The sequence below is a fragment of the Mustela nivalis genome, assembly GCF_964662115.1.
Source record: "Mustela nivalis genome assembly, chromosome: 16".
Classification (NCBI taxonomy): domain Eukaryota; kingdom Metazoa; phylum Chordata; class Mammalia; order Carnivora; family Mustelidae; genus Mustela; species Mustela nivalis.
In genome coordinates, this window is record NC_139035.1 from 58,017,238 (window position 1) to 58,032,541 (window position 15,304).

At 46.4% G+C, this 15,304-nt stretch overlaps 1 protein-coding gene across 2 annotated transcripts in view; it reads left to right on the plus strand.

Moving 5' to 3' along the window:
- The window catches only part of MTARC2 (mitochondrial amidoxime reducing component 2), a 31,746-nt gene that overhangs the window by 9,747 nt on the left and 6,695 nt on the right, over positions 1 to 15,304 (plus strand). Inside the window, exons 4-8 of one of the 2 annotated variants that reach the window (XM_082703043.1) lie at positions 91 to 231; positions 10,274 to 10,335; positions 10,438 to 10,509; positions 12,027 to 12,157; positions 12,346 to 12,446. In XM_082703043.1, coding sequence (XP_082559169.1) covers positions 91 to 231; positions 10,274 to 10,335; positions 10,438 to 10,509; positions 12,027 to 12,153 — 402 coding nt within the window. In that variant the 3' untranslated portion in view covers positions 12,154 to 12,157; positions 12,346 to 12,446. The remainder of the gene's footprint in view (positions 1 to 90; positions 232 to 10,273; positions 10,336 to 10,437; positions 10,510 to 12,026; positions 12,158 to 12,345; positions 12,447 to 15,304) is intronic. The other variant, XM_082703042.1, reaches the window with a different exon arrangement.

Consider the following 15,304-nt stretch of genomic DNA (forward strand, 5'->3'; position numbering starts at 1 on the left):
GCACAGCCCTTCTGGCTGTGCTTCCCTTGCAGCTGGGCCAGGGCGTCTCACGGGGCAGGGAGGACTGAGGGTGCCATGTTCCTGGCGCAGGTGGCCTACCCGGACTGCTGCCCGATCATGATCCTGTCGGAAGCCTCGCTGGCGGACCTGAATACCAGGCTGGAGAAGAAAGTGAAAATGGACCAGTTCAGACCCAATATCGTGGTGACAGGCTGCGATGCTTTCGAGGAGGTAAGAGGCTCCCCGCTTTTGTGCTCGAAGCTCAGATGTGCTGTTCAGGGGGCTCACTGACAGCTGCCCCCTTACCCAGCCCCAGCTCAGACCCCCCACTGTCAGCTGTGAGGGACACTGTCCTCCCCGAGGCTGCTTGGGGCGGCCGCTGTCCCCTCGCTGGCCCCAGGAGGGCACCGCTCACCCTTTCCATCAAGTCGGGAACTAGGCCAGACTGTGTCCTTCTGGCTCAGAGATAACTGAAGGGAAATGGAGAGAACAGTCACGTGTGCATAAGGATTTGAGACTCCCGGAAGGTCCAGACCCTAAAGCGGTGGCCTAGAGGTGCAGGAGCTCTGCCTGTGAACAGAGCCCCAGAGACAGTCCCTGCTGTGGCCGAGTTCTGTCCCGGAGGACCCACGTGCTCTCCTGTGTGACTTGTGGCTGGGATTTCCACCCTCTCCAGCCACAGCCCCCTGTAGCCCTAACAGGACACCCACATTAAACCCCAGTTGTCCTGCGATCTGTATAGAAAGACATAACTGGGCGTTGCTTTGCACTAAGAACCATTGAGAGCTCTAGTGAACGTTGCGGGTGGGTTAAACTTTGTGAGCCCTGGAAGCAACCACAGCAAATCCATTGACGGCATGTTTGCTGGGCATCAGACATCGAACTAATGTATTACTTCATACAGATTGTTCTATTTGATCCCGATGACAACCCCGTGAATTCTTGTACGACTGTCTCCTTTTTGTAAGGAAATTGAAGCTGGAGCGGGGGAGGCTTACCCACCTGTTGGACATGTGATTGGCTGTTGTGGGATTAGAATCTCCAGCTTCTGAGGGGGTGAGGACATGCCTCCAATTTAGAAATTCCAAGTAGCGAAGGCCGAGGGGAGAATCTCCCCATTCTTTGCTCCCTCGTGTGGCCACATTTCCTTTGGTGTGAGTAAAATGTGCCCCTATTTGCAGAGAAGTGTCATCCTTTAGAAGAAACCTTTGTGGGGGCCACCTGTGTGGCTCAATCAGTTAAGCATCAGCTCAGGTTGTGACCTTGGGGTTGTGGAATTGAGCCCCGCCTGCTGGTGCTGGCCATGCCTGAAGGAGCACTGGTTGGGGAGGGGGCAGCACGGGAAGGGGCCCTGACATTCTTGGGCAGTCAGCACCTTGAGGGAAGAGACTCGATTTTTCTCCCCAGGAATAAATCCAGATGTGGTGGGACTTAGCGTTTATGCAAGGTTGCGAGGGCTCCTTCAGAAAAGACAATAACACAACACAGGGCCTAGAAGGGCTCGGGTGCAAGAGAGGGGACTAGCCTGTCCCCCACCCTGTGGTCTACTAGTGTGCATAAGTGTGCAGTCCTCAGACACTCGCTAAACAGAGGAAATCCATACTTGGTGTTACTGATGCAAGTGGTTGAGATTCGGATTAGAAATTAGTCCATGAAGCAAAAACGCTTCACAGGAATCCTGTAACTGCTCCGTTATTTTCTGAATAATTTTCTTTGAGGAAATACAATTTTTCTTGATTTGTCTCCATGGAAGGGCCTAATTTTAAAAAGATATTGAGCCAAGAGGAGTAAGAAGAAAAGCTACTCCTTAACCAGATTCCTGGCGAAAGAATTTTTGCTTTCCCGGAATTTGCCTAGTACAAGTTTTTGCTCCCCTGTAACTTGCCAAAGTAACCCTGAGGATAAGGTGAGCTGAATTGTGTTCTCTTAGGCAATTTGAGTGGGTGGAGTCTTTTTTTTTTTTAATTGAAAAATGTTCAGTCACCTTGAGCTCTCTGTTTTAATTCCTGCATCACGATGAGCTTACTGAAATAGTAATGTAAGTAAGGCAGAATGCTCTGATTTTTCTAGAAAAGTCCTCTGTTTGTATACATTAAAAAAAAAAAATCCTTCGTGTAAAATAGTGCTAATGTTGCTGATTTATCCTCCTTGAACTTGGGAAGGCCAGTCGTTAAGGGCCTGATACATGAACCTGTCTGCCTGGCATTGTTACACAACTATGACCTTTTCAATTAGTGGGACTCTATTGAATATTGATGTAAAATGCTAATGTGCGTAAATATTTAATAGACCCACTAATAATAAAAAAAAATAGCAAATCTAAGCATGGTGCAGAGAGGCCATCTGTTTATTGCAAAAATGTGGAGCGATAGTAGAACGCCTTGTGTAACATTTGCTCTTTGTGACCCAGAGTACTCGGTCCTTTTTCCAGCTAACTCAGAATGTTAGGCAAGTTTTAAAAGCTGGCTTCCCTTGGGCCGGTGTGGTGTGTGTGAGTTCGGGGAATGCAGAGCAGTGGAGTTAAAAAATAATCCAGTTGACAATGCTTCTTGTCAGTGTGCTTGGCCGTTGCAGGAGTCAGGGATCAGGTGTTTCCCGAATTTTGCTCATTTTCCTGGTACGCAGGACTTGACTTCTTTTTCTTTTTTTCTGGGTGGGCATATCTTGTTTGCATCGTTTCTCACTCCACAGTATGAAAGAACTGTGGAGAAGCTTGCAGAAAACCTTGGGTGTGTTATCTGTCACTCACTCAGGAAGTGATTCTTCAGGAAGCTTCTAGAAAGATGGTGGGTCTTGAAGCCAGGCAGCTGTGGTTGGACTCCCAGGCCCATCACTCACTGAGGTGAACTGGGTCCTCTCAGTCCTATCCTTTGCAGCTTTCGAGAAGCAAAGTTTCTGTAAACCATCATCACCAAGTTCTCAGTCCCCCAAATGGGAGACGAGTTTGGATTTTACTTGGGTGCATACATGAGTAGAAGTCTCTGTCCTAGAATAAGAACATCATCTGCCTGGCTGCAGGGACTTCTGAAGAAACAGCATATAAAACAATAACAAAGTAATAGTAACAGCCGGGGCTCCCGGTTGATGATTGACGAATGCACATTATGTCCCAGGCACTGTGCCAGGCATTTCTTGTGCAGGATCTGATTTTATCCTCCTACTTACCCTTTCCAAGCTGCAGCTTATAACCCATTATGGGGTTAGAATTTCAGTTCTGTGGGTCCTGACAAGCATTAAAAAAAAAAAAAAAAAAAAGACTGGAATAAAAAGTACCAGAAGAGACTATAGGTAATGCGGTGACGGCTTGCTCTGCGGGCTCGTGGCTTCAGCAGTTCTGGGCATCCTCTGTGCTCACCGTGAGAAGCGGGATCACCATCGGTCACTATATAGCACTATGACTATGCTGTTTCTTTTCTTTCTTTCTTTCTTTTTTTAAAGATTTTATTTATTTGAGAGAGAGAGAGAGAGTATGAGCAGGGGGGAGGCAGGGGGAGGGGCAGAGGGAGAAGCAGACTCCTCGCTGAGCAGGGAGCCCGATGTGGGGCTCCATCCCAGGACCCTGAGATCATGACCTGAGCTGAAAGGCAGAAGCTTATCCAACTGAGCCCCCCAGGCGCCCACATTATGACCATCTTCTTGACTGTATTGCCTGTGTCTTACTGTAATCACTTCATAACTGGAGTTTGTACCTCTTAACTGCCTTCACCTGTTTCCTCCATCCCCCGCACCCCCCACCTCCCTTCTGCCAACTACCAGTTTGTTCTCTGTATTTAAGAGTCTGTTTTTTTTTTTTTGTTTGACAACACACTTATTTTGTTTTTTAGATTCCACATGTAAGTAAAATCATATATATTTGTCTTTCTCTGTTTGACTTACCTTCCATAACTTGGCTATCGTAAATCATGCTGCAACAAACACGGGATACTTAGGTCTTCTTGAATTAGTGTTTTCGTATTCTTTGGGTCGATACACAGGAGTGCGATTAGGGGATCGTATGGTAATTCTACTTGAATTTTTAAAGGGCTCTCCATATTGCTTTCCACGGGGGCTGCACCCGTTTGCATTCCCACGAGTGGTGCAGGTGCGTTCCTTTTTCTCACGCCCTGGAAGAGTGTGGCCTTTTGCTTTCCAAAGCGGCCCTAGAGATTAGCACATCAGATAAAGATGTTGAAATCTTGATGGAAGAGTAGCAGAGATAGGAGTCGTGGGTGGGGACCCCCCCCCCCATCCCCATCTCTCTCATTGTCTTCTGGAGGACTGTGATTCTCAGCCAAGGGTACCGGAGAGCAGCCCAGAGCAGCCCAGACTGCTGCCTTTGGGAACTGGCTTGGTGGCTGCTTTTCCCAGACGCTGGCTTTGGTGGGTGTGGGACCCATTCGCATCTCAGTCAGGAGCTGATGCCCAGGGGAGCCTGAAATCTCCAGATTCCTCGTGGCTCCAACTTCCCTGTGAGTAGCCGGGGAGAAATTCAGCCACCTCAGCCCCACAAAGAACCCAGCTCCGTGAATACACATCAACGATGGAGAAATAGGAGAAATAGTTCAAAGTCTCTTTTTACCCTTTTTGTAGCCTGATCCTGGAGTTCTTCACCGCAGGTAGCTTCCAGGGACCGGAAGCAGCCTTGCAGAAAGCCCAAGGTTTCTGTTCTTCCCTTCTGCCTGATTTTCCCCAAACACCCAATTCCTCCTGGCACATTTATTATGCACTTAGGTTTACAGAAACAAGTCTCCTGTGATTCTGTAGGAACATACACCAGCCATTGTGTAATGGGAGGAGGCTTAGGCTTTACAGAGGAAGTATACTGCGTCTCCACACAGTGCTGTTAGCAAGAGAGACTCCAGAGAGAATCTGGGACCAGGGCTCAAGGATATGGCAAGCTTTTTAATGATCCAATTCAAGAATCTTTCAGATAGTTCATTTTTTATTATAAAAGTAATTTTTAAGGAAAGATTTTATTTATTTAAGAGAGAGAGAGAGGGAGAGAGCAAGAGAGAGAGAGAGAGAGAGAGAGCGAGAGAGAGAGAGCGCACAAGCCGGCAGTGGCTGGGGCTCAGGGGAGAGGCAGAGGGAGAAGTAGAATCCCTGTTGATCTGTTGATCAGGGAACCCGATGGGAGACTCCACCCCAGGAGGCTGAGATCCTGACCTGAGCCAAAGGCAGATGCTTAACCAACTGAGCCACTCAGGCACCACTAAAAGTAATTTTGTTTTAAAGATTTTATTTATTTACTTGACAGACAGAGATCACAAGTAGGCAGAGAGAGAGGAAGCAGGCTCCCTGCTGAGCAGAGAGCCCGATGGGGGAGGGGGATTCGATCCCAGGATCCTGGGATCATGACCCGAGCTGAAGGCGGAGGCTTTAACCCACTGAGCCACCCAGGTGCCCCCAAAGTAATTTTTTTAGAGTACTTCTTCTGTGTGAAGAAAAACTTGAAGGAATAAAAATCCTTCCCCATCCTACCATCAAAAAATAGCCTGTGGTAACATTTTATTGTGTTTCCAGTATTATTTATGTGAGGTTGTACAGGTAGTATTGAATTCCTCCATTTTCACTTAATGGTAGATGGCACCCAGCTCTGTCTGCACAAATTCTTCATTAGCATAGTTTTTATTGTCCGTATTCGTCCATCTTTGAGCTGTGCCTTTACTTACTTACCCATTCCCTTATAATTGAGTGTGTAAGCTGTTTTCCGTTTTCCCTTACATAAATAATGAACAGCTTTGTAAAATAGTCTTTATCTACATTTCTCAACTTATTCTTAAGAAATGCAAAGTCAGAATTTTAAGGGCTTTTCATATTGTCTAATGGATTTGCAGAAACCTTGTACCAATTTGTGTTGCCACGAGTTGAGCAGAAGCGCGCCCTTCCTCTCCGACCCCAGACAGCATTGATGCGCATAATTTTTCCTCAGTCTGATAAGTGCAAAGTCCTGTCTCCTGTAAATTGGTAATTCTTAATGTAAGGAATCTTGTGTTAGTCGGTCCGTGAGGGAAGTATGGCCTCAAGTAGAGTTTTACTTCGGTTAAGGAAACTTAATTGCAATGTATCAACACGGTTCTAGAACACTCACTCTTGCAACAGACCTTTATTGAGAGTTTTCTGGGTGCTGAACTTACGGAAATGAATTCACTGTGTCTGCCTGCAAGCGTCCCAGGATGAAGCAGGACCAAGGGCTCAGTAACCAGAGGGTTGAGGGACGTAACCTCACTGGTGGGAACCCGGAGAAAGGAACACTTAGCACAGGGTATGTGTGTGTCTTTGGGAAGAATGTCATGCATTTCTAGAAAGGGAGTGCATTTACATTTTGGAATAGGACATTATTATTTTGCATGTTTATCTTAAAAACAGAAAAAGTTTTTGGTTTTTAGATAGTTGAACTGTGTGGGGTGATGGGAAATACATATTTGCTGTTTGTCCCTTAAAACAGCTCCAAAAACCCTTGGAGTTTCCTGAGTGAGGGGAGCAATAGGGGCACCTTTTATTATTAAAAACAGGCTTTATTATTAATAGCAGGCTCCTTTCATAGCCTGAGTTATGCTGGTGAGGCCCGTGGTTGGGGATGGGGTGGGGTAAGTAGTTTCAGGTTGGAGGTAGGTCACCAGCAAGACCAAGCCTTGACTGGAAATTTGAACTTTTAGCCCCACTCCCAGGCCTCCAGCGAGGGGAGAGGGGCTGGAGGTTAAGTTCAGTTGCAAGTAGACAGTGATGTGATCTTCCAGTAATAAAACCTCCACTAAAAACCCTTAAACGGGGGCGCCTGGGTGGCTCAGTGGGTTAAAACCTCTGCCTTCAGCTCAGGTCATGATTCCAGGGTCCTGGGATCGAGCCCCGCAAAACCCCCCCAAGAAACCCCTCTTAAACGTCTGGTTTTGGAGAACTCCCGGGTTGGTGAAGCCACGGAGGAGGGGGAGCTGGGACCGTGGTTTAGCAGCTCTGTGCTGCTTCCCCGTACCTTTCCCCTTGCATCTCTTCCACCGGACTGCCCCCGAGTTGTATCCTTTATAATGAACTGGTAATAGTAATTTCCCGAGTTCTGTGAGCTCTCCTGGTAAAATACCCAGCCTGCGGAGGGGGCCTGGGAATCCTTGATTTATAGCTGGTCGACCAGAAGTGTGGGAGGACTGTACCCTTGGCATCTGAAGTGAGGAGCGAGGGGAAGTCTGTGGGGCCGAGCCCTTAACCCAAGGGGTCTGTGCTCATGAACTCCGGCTGGTTAGCGTCAGAACCGGGTTAAATCACAGGGCCTCTCCTGGTGTCAGGGAATTGAAGAACTGGTATTGGAAACACACCATGTGTTTGCTGTTGGAAAGCATCTGAGAAATTTCCTAGACCAAGATGATCTTAAAAATGTGTTGTTGACATGATATGCTTCTTCTTCTTCTTCATTTTTGAAAGATTTTATTTATTTATTTATTTGAGAGAGAGAGAACATGAGAGGGGAGAAGGTCAGAGGGAGAAGCAGATTCCCCACGGAGCTGGGAGCCCGATGCTGGACTCCATCCTGAGACTCCGGGACCATAACCCGAGCCGAAGGTAGCTGCCCAACCAACTAAGCTACCCAGGTGCCCCGAGATAATATGCTTCTGATTTAAAAAAAGATACACCAAAAAGGAAAACAACAAAAATAAAATTATTATAAAAATACTGTTTAAACTTGAGGAGCCTTCCAAATATATTGCTCTAAATATATACACAGAGCTGTATGTACAGGTCGTTGGTTTTTAAATTTTTTTTTTACATGAACAGCCTTATCCTACATATCGTGTATATATAGATGTACTTTCTTCACTTAGCAACATCTTGAACCTTATTCAGTCGATAAATAAAGACTCACATCCTCCTTTCTGCTGCCTGAACAGTAATCCCTCTCTGTATGGGCCACATGTAGTTACCAGCCCTAGTTCGTGGCTTCTCACGCTCACTGAAATCTTATGGCATCATTGATACCAAACCAGAAAAATAGCAAAGGATTTCTAAACCACAAACTTGTTTATTTACCTGTTCATTCCCTCAGTTTATCCCAGCATGGCTTGGGGTGTGTGTGTGTGTGTGTGTGTGTGTACAGAGAGAGAGAGAAAAGGGGACGGGGGTGGGGGGGGGCTGGGGTTGGGGGGAATCTCTTGTCATGCATTTAATTTGTTGCCTCCTGGACTCTAGTGGCGGTCTCAAAGAAGCAGACACCCTCGTCTGCACTGTGCTGTGGCTCCACAATAATTGCCCCAGACTCTTAATTTATGTCTGTCTTTGGATGCACCTTGTCACGTGAAACAACATAATCTTACTGTAATGTTTGCCAATATAAATGGTAAATTCATCGTAATTTCTCAGGCTGATTCCGTAGAGTTGAGCCCATAGTGTACAATGCTCTCTCCTTTCTTGTTGCTTTGCTTTCTTCCTGTCCTTTCTTCTTCCCCTCAAAAACTGCATTGTTTTATCCCATCACCGTAAAAGTAGGTCTTAGGGGGGGGCCTGGATTTTGCCTGACTGCAGAGCGGCTGCTGGCTGGGAAGGCACTGGAACTTGACGTGTGTCTGTCTAATAGAACCTAATGGAAAATTTAATTTCGTGATTTCTTAATTCAAATGAACTTTTAATAACTTAAGGTATTTTATTATTTCCTCTAATAACTGAATTAATAATTACATTTAAATGGAAAAAAAATAAACGTAATTCATGTAGTTTTTTTTTTGCTGCCAATAACACTCTGCATCAAAATGCCAACTGTGATCAGATTAGGGTAAGTGACATTATTATATAAAGTGATTAATATTTTCGGAGGTCATTAGAGCTGCCATTTGGGGAGCTTGAGACGATTTCTATGTAGGCAGACAATTTGTTTCTCTAAACTGGGTGCTGCCCAGAGAAAGGCAGTACCCAGTTTAGAGAAACAAACTTGTCTACAGAATAAATCTGTGTTATTAAGCTAGGACACCTAATTGAACTTTTCAGACTTTCCTGCTTCCTGCCACAGTCACAAGGCAGCATTTTCACAGATCTGTGGCTTTCAAGTATGAAATTCATCATCATTTGTGCAAAGACCATGAAAGGGAGGGAGTTGGAGAGCTGCGGGGGCGCTGATGGGCTCACATTCCTGTGGCGGTGGCGCCCTCGTGTGGCAAAACGCATCAGCCTTTTCTGCCGCCCCCAGACCAGGGCTGCATGCAGGTGGCCGATGGGTCACTTCCCCATGCGGGATCCCTGTTACATTCCGCCAGCTGAGCCACCTGCTCTGGTTATCTTGCATGTTTTTCCCGTTTGCACAAAGCTTGTAATAAGTTCTGGCTGGGATATAGAAATCCCACTTGTTACATGGGGGTCCTTGCCTTTTGCAAGGACAACGTGGTTTGTCAACTGGCTGTTTGGAACAGAGCAGTGTTTTCCTAAGGGGTGGCTGGGAACCCCGGGCATCCGCAGGGACCTTTACCGCGGCTGTGCGCCTGTTCCGGAGCAGATTTGTGAGCTGGGAAGACCCAGTTAGGAACGGGAGTACCTTTCCTGTGTTTGTTAAGTCACTGCTGTGGGCCCTGGGGGTTCGGGCACCACTGGAAGAGAAATGGGGCTGGTTGTTGGAGGTGGAAGGGGAAACATGATGTGTTAGGTATCCCCCCCCCCCCATGCTGCCTCCCTCTCCTGTCCCCGAAGTGGTGGTGGGAGGGGAGAGTCCAGACCACGTGAGAGGAGTAGATGTTTCATTTCCTCTCTTGGGGACTGACTACTCCTCAAATCCCTTAGACCCTCGGCCTCCAAACCTCAGTTGAATTGAGATCAGGTTCAGTGGCTCTGGCACTCAAGGTCACTCCCCCGCCCCCTCCCTGCCCCAGGCTGTCTCTCTGTGGAGCTGGGAGTGATTGTTGAATGTGTCTATCTCATACCTGACTTCCCATGGGTGAAGACATTCAACAAAGAACTATCAGATTTGAACTTGGCTTCCACTGTAACTTAGCTCTAAGGACAAAGTGGGCTTGTCTTGCAAGCCCTATGTTTCCCATTATAGGTCAGGAAATTGGCCTCGTAGTTAATGTGTGATTCCCACGACAAACGGCCCCGCAGAGGAAGTCTGTTCTTGATGTGCTGACGGGGCTTGGGTTTTGGAGACACTGAGTCAAGAGGTGGCTGGATCCCAGTGCCGTCTCCCTTTGGTCCCTTTGGGAGATGCTTCTCGGTGTCTGTCTCTGCGTTCCTCTGCTAGCTTCATAGTTAGGACTAGCTGAACAGTAAACTGCCTTAGAGATGAATGAAGCTTTGATTCAAAAGGTAACTTCTTTCCTCCTAGGATACTTGGGATGAACTCCTGATTGGCAACGTAGAAATGAAAAAGGTTTTGGCTTGCCCCAGGTAAGGAAGGATTCTGTGAGAGTCAGCCTTTGGGCGGGCGGGGGGAGGCAGCCCATTTGATGGTTCCTAACCACCGCTTAATCGTTGGTTCTTGAATAACAGGTGCATTTTGACCACTGTAGACCCAGATACCGGAGTGATAGACCGGAAGGAGCCACTGGAAACCCTGAAGAGGTAAATAGCCATGTGTCCGCTGTGTTTTTAATATTATCCCCATCCCAGAGCTGCCGGTGGGGGTAGGTGCCCCGCCCGAGCACCTTTCCCTCTGCCTTCTAGTTGGCATGTGTGTGGGTTAATTGCTTCCTCTTTTTTTTGTGGATGGATCTTCGAACGCTTTTGACAGATTTTTCATTGTCTAATGCTGTGTTTGGAAATTTTCAGATCTCTCATGTCAATTTTCAATACATCACGTGGGCATGTCCAAATGAAGACCCCAAATGCTGTAGTTATATATTTTTATTGTACCTCGGATCTCTTCATTAGACGCAACATCAAGGATTATGAGGCTAATTGAAGTTGCATACTGAAATATGAGAAAAGCAGAAATGGAACAAGTTGTCAGAGTTTATCTGGGACCACCTTTTGGGCCCGGGTGTTGTGTTTTCTTATTAGCTGACTTTAGTTATCAATAGAGAATGTGTTTTTAACACGAAGTCAACATTTTTGGGAGATAATATTCTATTTTATTTTCTTTTTCTCTGTCTTGTTGTTGGTCTCCAGGGGTTTTGAGTTAGAGAAGAGGTTATTTCTTGAAGCCTTCGGATATGCAGTTGTGTTTCGTTTTTTGACTTTTGAGATGAGGTGAAGTTAATTTTTTTCTGTTTAGACAGGGCTTTTGAAAGACATTAACTTCGTCAGTCGTCCTGCTTCATGCCTGTTGCATCTGTATCTTTATTTTTGTTCACCAAAGAGCCTCAGTTTTGGGCTGGTAAACCTGGGGTGGGGGGGGAAGCGTATTATTTACAAGCATTGAACAGAAGGTTTGGAGGGCGCCTGAGTGGCTCAGTGAGTTAAGCATCTGACTCTATTTCAGCCCAGGTCACCATCTCAGAGTCCTGGGATCAAGTCCCGCATTGGGCTCTGCACTCAGCAGGGAGCCTGCTTCTCTCCTGCCCCCAAATAAATCAATTAACTGATTAAAGAAAAAAGAACTTGGCGAGTGCAGGCAGTTCCATTTTGAGACTGTGTGGGCATTTGTTTCCGGGAGTTGTGAAGTCCGAGCTGCACATGCGAACATACCACTTACTTTTTTTTTTTTTAAACATACCACTTATTTTGAGTAACACTTAAAGTTTTTTCAACTAAAACCATGGAAAAATTGTATAGACCCTCAGGATGCTTCTAGGAAAACAGGCTCCTGGCCCACAGACTTCTCTGTCCACGTTGTGGAAGAGGCTTGCTACTTATGTATAGGTCATCTGGGAATGGCATCTTGAATTCCCTTTTTTTGAAAAATTTTAAAGATTTTATTCATTTATTTATTTGACACAGAGACGAGGGAGTGGGGAGCAGACTTCCCACTGAGCAGAGAGCCCGATGCGGGGCTTGATCCCAGGACCCTGAGATCATGACCTGAGCCGAAGGCAGAGGCTTAACCCACTGAGTCTCCCAGGCGCCCCTTGAATTCTCTCGAGAGCACTTAGATTCTGACTTCCTTTTTGTACCTGATGATGAATTTTTGCTTCTTTCAGCTACCGCCTGTGTGATCCTTCCGAGAAGGCAATATACAAGTCGTCCCCACTTTTTGGGGTCTATTATTCAGTGGAGAAAATTGGCGGCCTGAAAGTCGGTGACCCCGTGTACCAGCTGGTTCAGTGACATGGTAGGTGCAGGGCCAGCTTTGCTGCTGGAATGCATTGCCTCGCGGCCACAGCCACATTTTCTTGTGTTGAGGTGTTTTTACATTTTGCTGCTTTAACTCTTGGGAGAGAGTGGTTTGTGTTCTGCTCTTTGAAGTTGGAAAATGGCTTTTATTTTTCTTCCCTCCACAATCTGATTTATTTCGCCCAGGCGGCTCTCCCGCTTCCCGTTCGGTTATAAGATACTGACGCAGGGGCCCCGGCAAAAGACAGGGCGATGTTCTCAGATCGGGAAGGGATAAGGAAATGAAGGTGAGCAGGTCTTGAGTTCGAGGTTGATTTTTTTCTGTCTCTGATAGAAAAGTGAGGGGAAATGTGTAAGTTATGCAAAATCCACTTGAGAAAAACATGAAATACTTTCTCTGACCTGATTTCATCAGCCAAATGCAACCTGACGCCTGGAGCATAATGTCCACCCCCCAAATTATAGAAATAAAATCATTTGGAAGACTTCAAACTGAGGTTTTTAAGCAACTCTTTTCTTTCTTTCTTTTCTTTTCTTTTTTTAAATATTTTATTTATTTATTTGACGAGAGAGACGCAGCGAGAGAGGGAACGCAAGCAGGGGGAGTGGGAGAGGGAGAAGCAGGCTCCCCACGGAGCAGGGAGCCCGATGCGGGGCTCCATCCCAGGACCTTGGGATCATGACCTAAGCTGAAGGCGGATGCTTAACCACTGAGCGACCCAGGCATCCCTTAAGCAACTCTTTTCATAAAAATCTATAACCCAGTTCCGAAAGTCACCTCACGTCAAATTCTTGACTGTCCTTTCTAATCCTGGCCTGACTTTCTTTCTTCACCTTCTCGCTCGAGCAGCCTTGGGGACAACATGGGATGCCAGTCCAGACTGCCTAGATCCAGCGCCTGGGACACAGGTCCCAATCCTAGCAGATCCTTTTCCTAACTTGGTTGAGTTATTTAACCTCTCAGCCTCGTACCCTTATCGACAAGGTAGAAATACGGCAGTACTCAACAAAACAGTCATCGTAGTTACTTTGAGGCTTCATTTATATAAAGGTGCCTCATTGCCACAGAAATGTGAGGTGTCCCAGGGCAGAGCAAAGGAGGCAGTTGACTGACTACACTGCCAGGGAGCAGGGGGCAGCACAGAGAAGAGAGAGTGTCTGCTCGGACATTCTAGTGAGGGGCTAGAGTTGTAGGGCAGAGTGAGGGGCTTATGGAGACTTGGGGAATTTTCCCATTGTTGGTAATATTAGAACTCTCCCTGGTTGTAAGTAGCCCACTGATTAGGTAGGGCCTGTGGATTAATGAGCCTGTTTGCATTCAGCTCTCTGGTCACTGTGTGGCCATTTTGTCTTGCCCAAGCTCTAGCCTGTTACCTAAGAACAGCCTCGATAGCCAACACAGAAAATGCTCAGTAAATATTAGCCACGATTTTTGTTGTCACCATTGCAGAGTGGCTCCTAGGAAAACGGGTGGAAACCAGCAGAAGGTAAACATTCTTACCAGAATCAACTCTTGCAAATCTCTGGCTGTAGGACTTAGTTGAAAGAGAAAAACAGAAGTCCATCCACATTGTCCCTTCCTTTCCCAACCCAAATGCATTCCTTACGGATCCTTTCTTCCCCAGAGGGAGCTGTTGCTTTTGCTGGTCTCATTTTGCATAACTGGGCTTGGCTTTCTGCCTGCCTGGAACTCGCAGGTTATTGGTTCGTTCTTCTGGCTCGTTCTTCCGGCTGTCCTCGGGAGTGACACCAGCCTTCAGGACGTTAATATCCTTTGCACCCTTGTTGAGGACCTGTCTTATGCGCAAGGGGAGGTTATTCGGTATTGCCAAAAATATTTCAGATCTGGGGTGCCTGGGTGACTCAGTTGGTTGAGTGTCTGACTGTTAATTTTGGCTCAGGTCATGATCTCAGGGTCCTGGAGTGAAGGCCCTTCACGGGCTCTGTGCTGAGTACGGAGTCGACTTGAGATTCTCTCTCCCTCTGTGTGTCCACAACGGCCCGCCTCCCTGCCCCTGCTCATGCTTTTTCTTTCTAAAATAAAATAAATAAAATCTTAAAAAAAAAAAAAAAAAGAGAAGCATTTAAAATTTGAACCGTATATCAGGAGGGAAAGAAGTAAATCGAGGATAATACCTTCGGATGGGTGGATCAACCCAGAATCTAAATTTTTTAAAGAAGGTAGAACTACGGTCCTTATCTGACAGATCTTTTGCAAACCAAAAGTCAGCTCTAGGGGCAGTTCCAAACTCACCTGTTCCTTTACCAACCCCCAAACTTCCCTTATCTGTCTCCAAAGGCTTGATTGGCCCTCGGAAACAAAAGTCCTTTTCGGAGGAACTTCCATTCTTTCTGTGTCCCTTAGTTGTGCATCGTATCATGTCTTCGAAGTTTAAACACAGCTCCCGATCCGGTATCTGAGACTAAGGGAAAAAAAGAAAAAGGAAAAGAGGCGTTTTTGAAAATGCGAACTACTGTAAGGGCACGTGTGCGCAGCCGCCCGCAAGCCTCCTTCATTCCAGAGACAAATAAAAGTCTTCGAAATCTTCTCCAGCAATAAGAGTAACTATAAGGTTTTCACATCTGTGGGTTTATGTGTCTGTTAGAAGTGTGAGGCATTTTTCTTCCTCTGGATGGTATTGCTAAAAGTAATTTGTGAAAGAGCTCTGTTTAGTTGGTTGGAAGACAAGCATTTGTGTTTTTTAAAAAAATTTTTTTTTCTCATTTCTTTTTTAAGATTTTATTTATTTATAGGCAGAGAGACAGGCAGAGAGAGTGGGGGAAGCAGGCTTTCTGCTGAGCAGAGAGCCTGCTGTGGGGCTCGGTCCCAGGACCCTGAGATCATGACCTGAGCCGAAGGCAGAGGCTTAACCCACTGAGCCACACAGGTGCCTGGGAAGACAAGCATTTGTAAGGCGTGGACATTCTAGAACAACTCTGGAAAAGATAGAAATTAACCCAAATGTTTTCCAGCTTCATGAGATCTGAGGAAATGTTTTGTGTTAAAGCTAATTTAAGTTTGTTGATTTAGGGCATCTGGGTGGCTCAGTCAGTTAAGCATCTGCCTTCTCAGGTCTTGATCCCAGAGTCCTGGATTGAATCCGGCGTGCAGCAGGGAGTGGGCTTTTCCCTTCCCCAGCTTGTG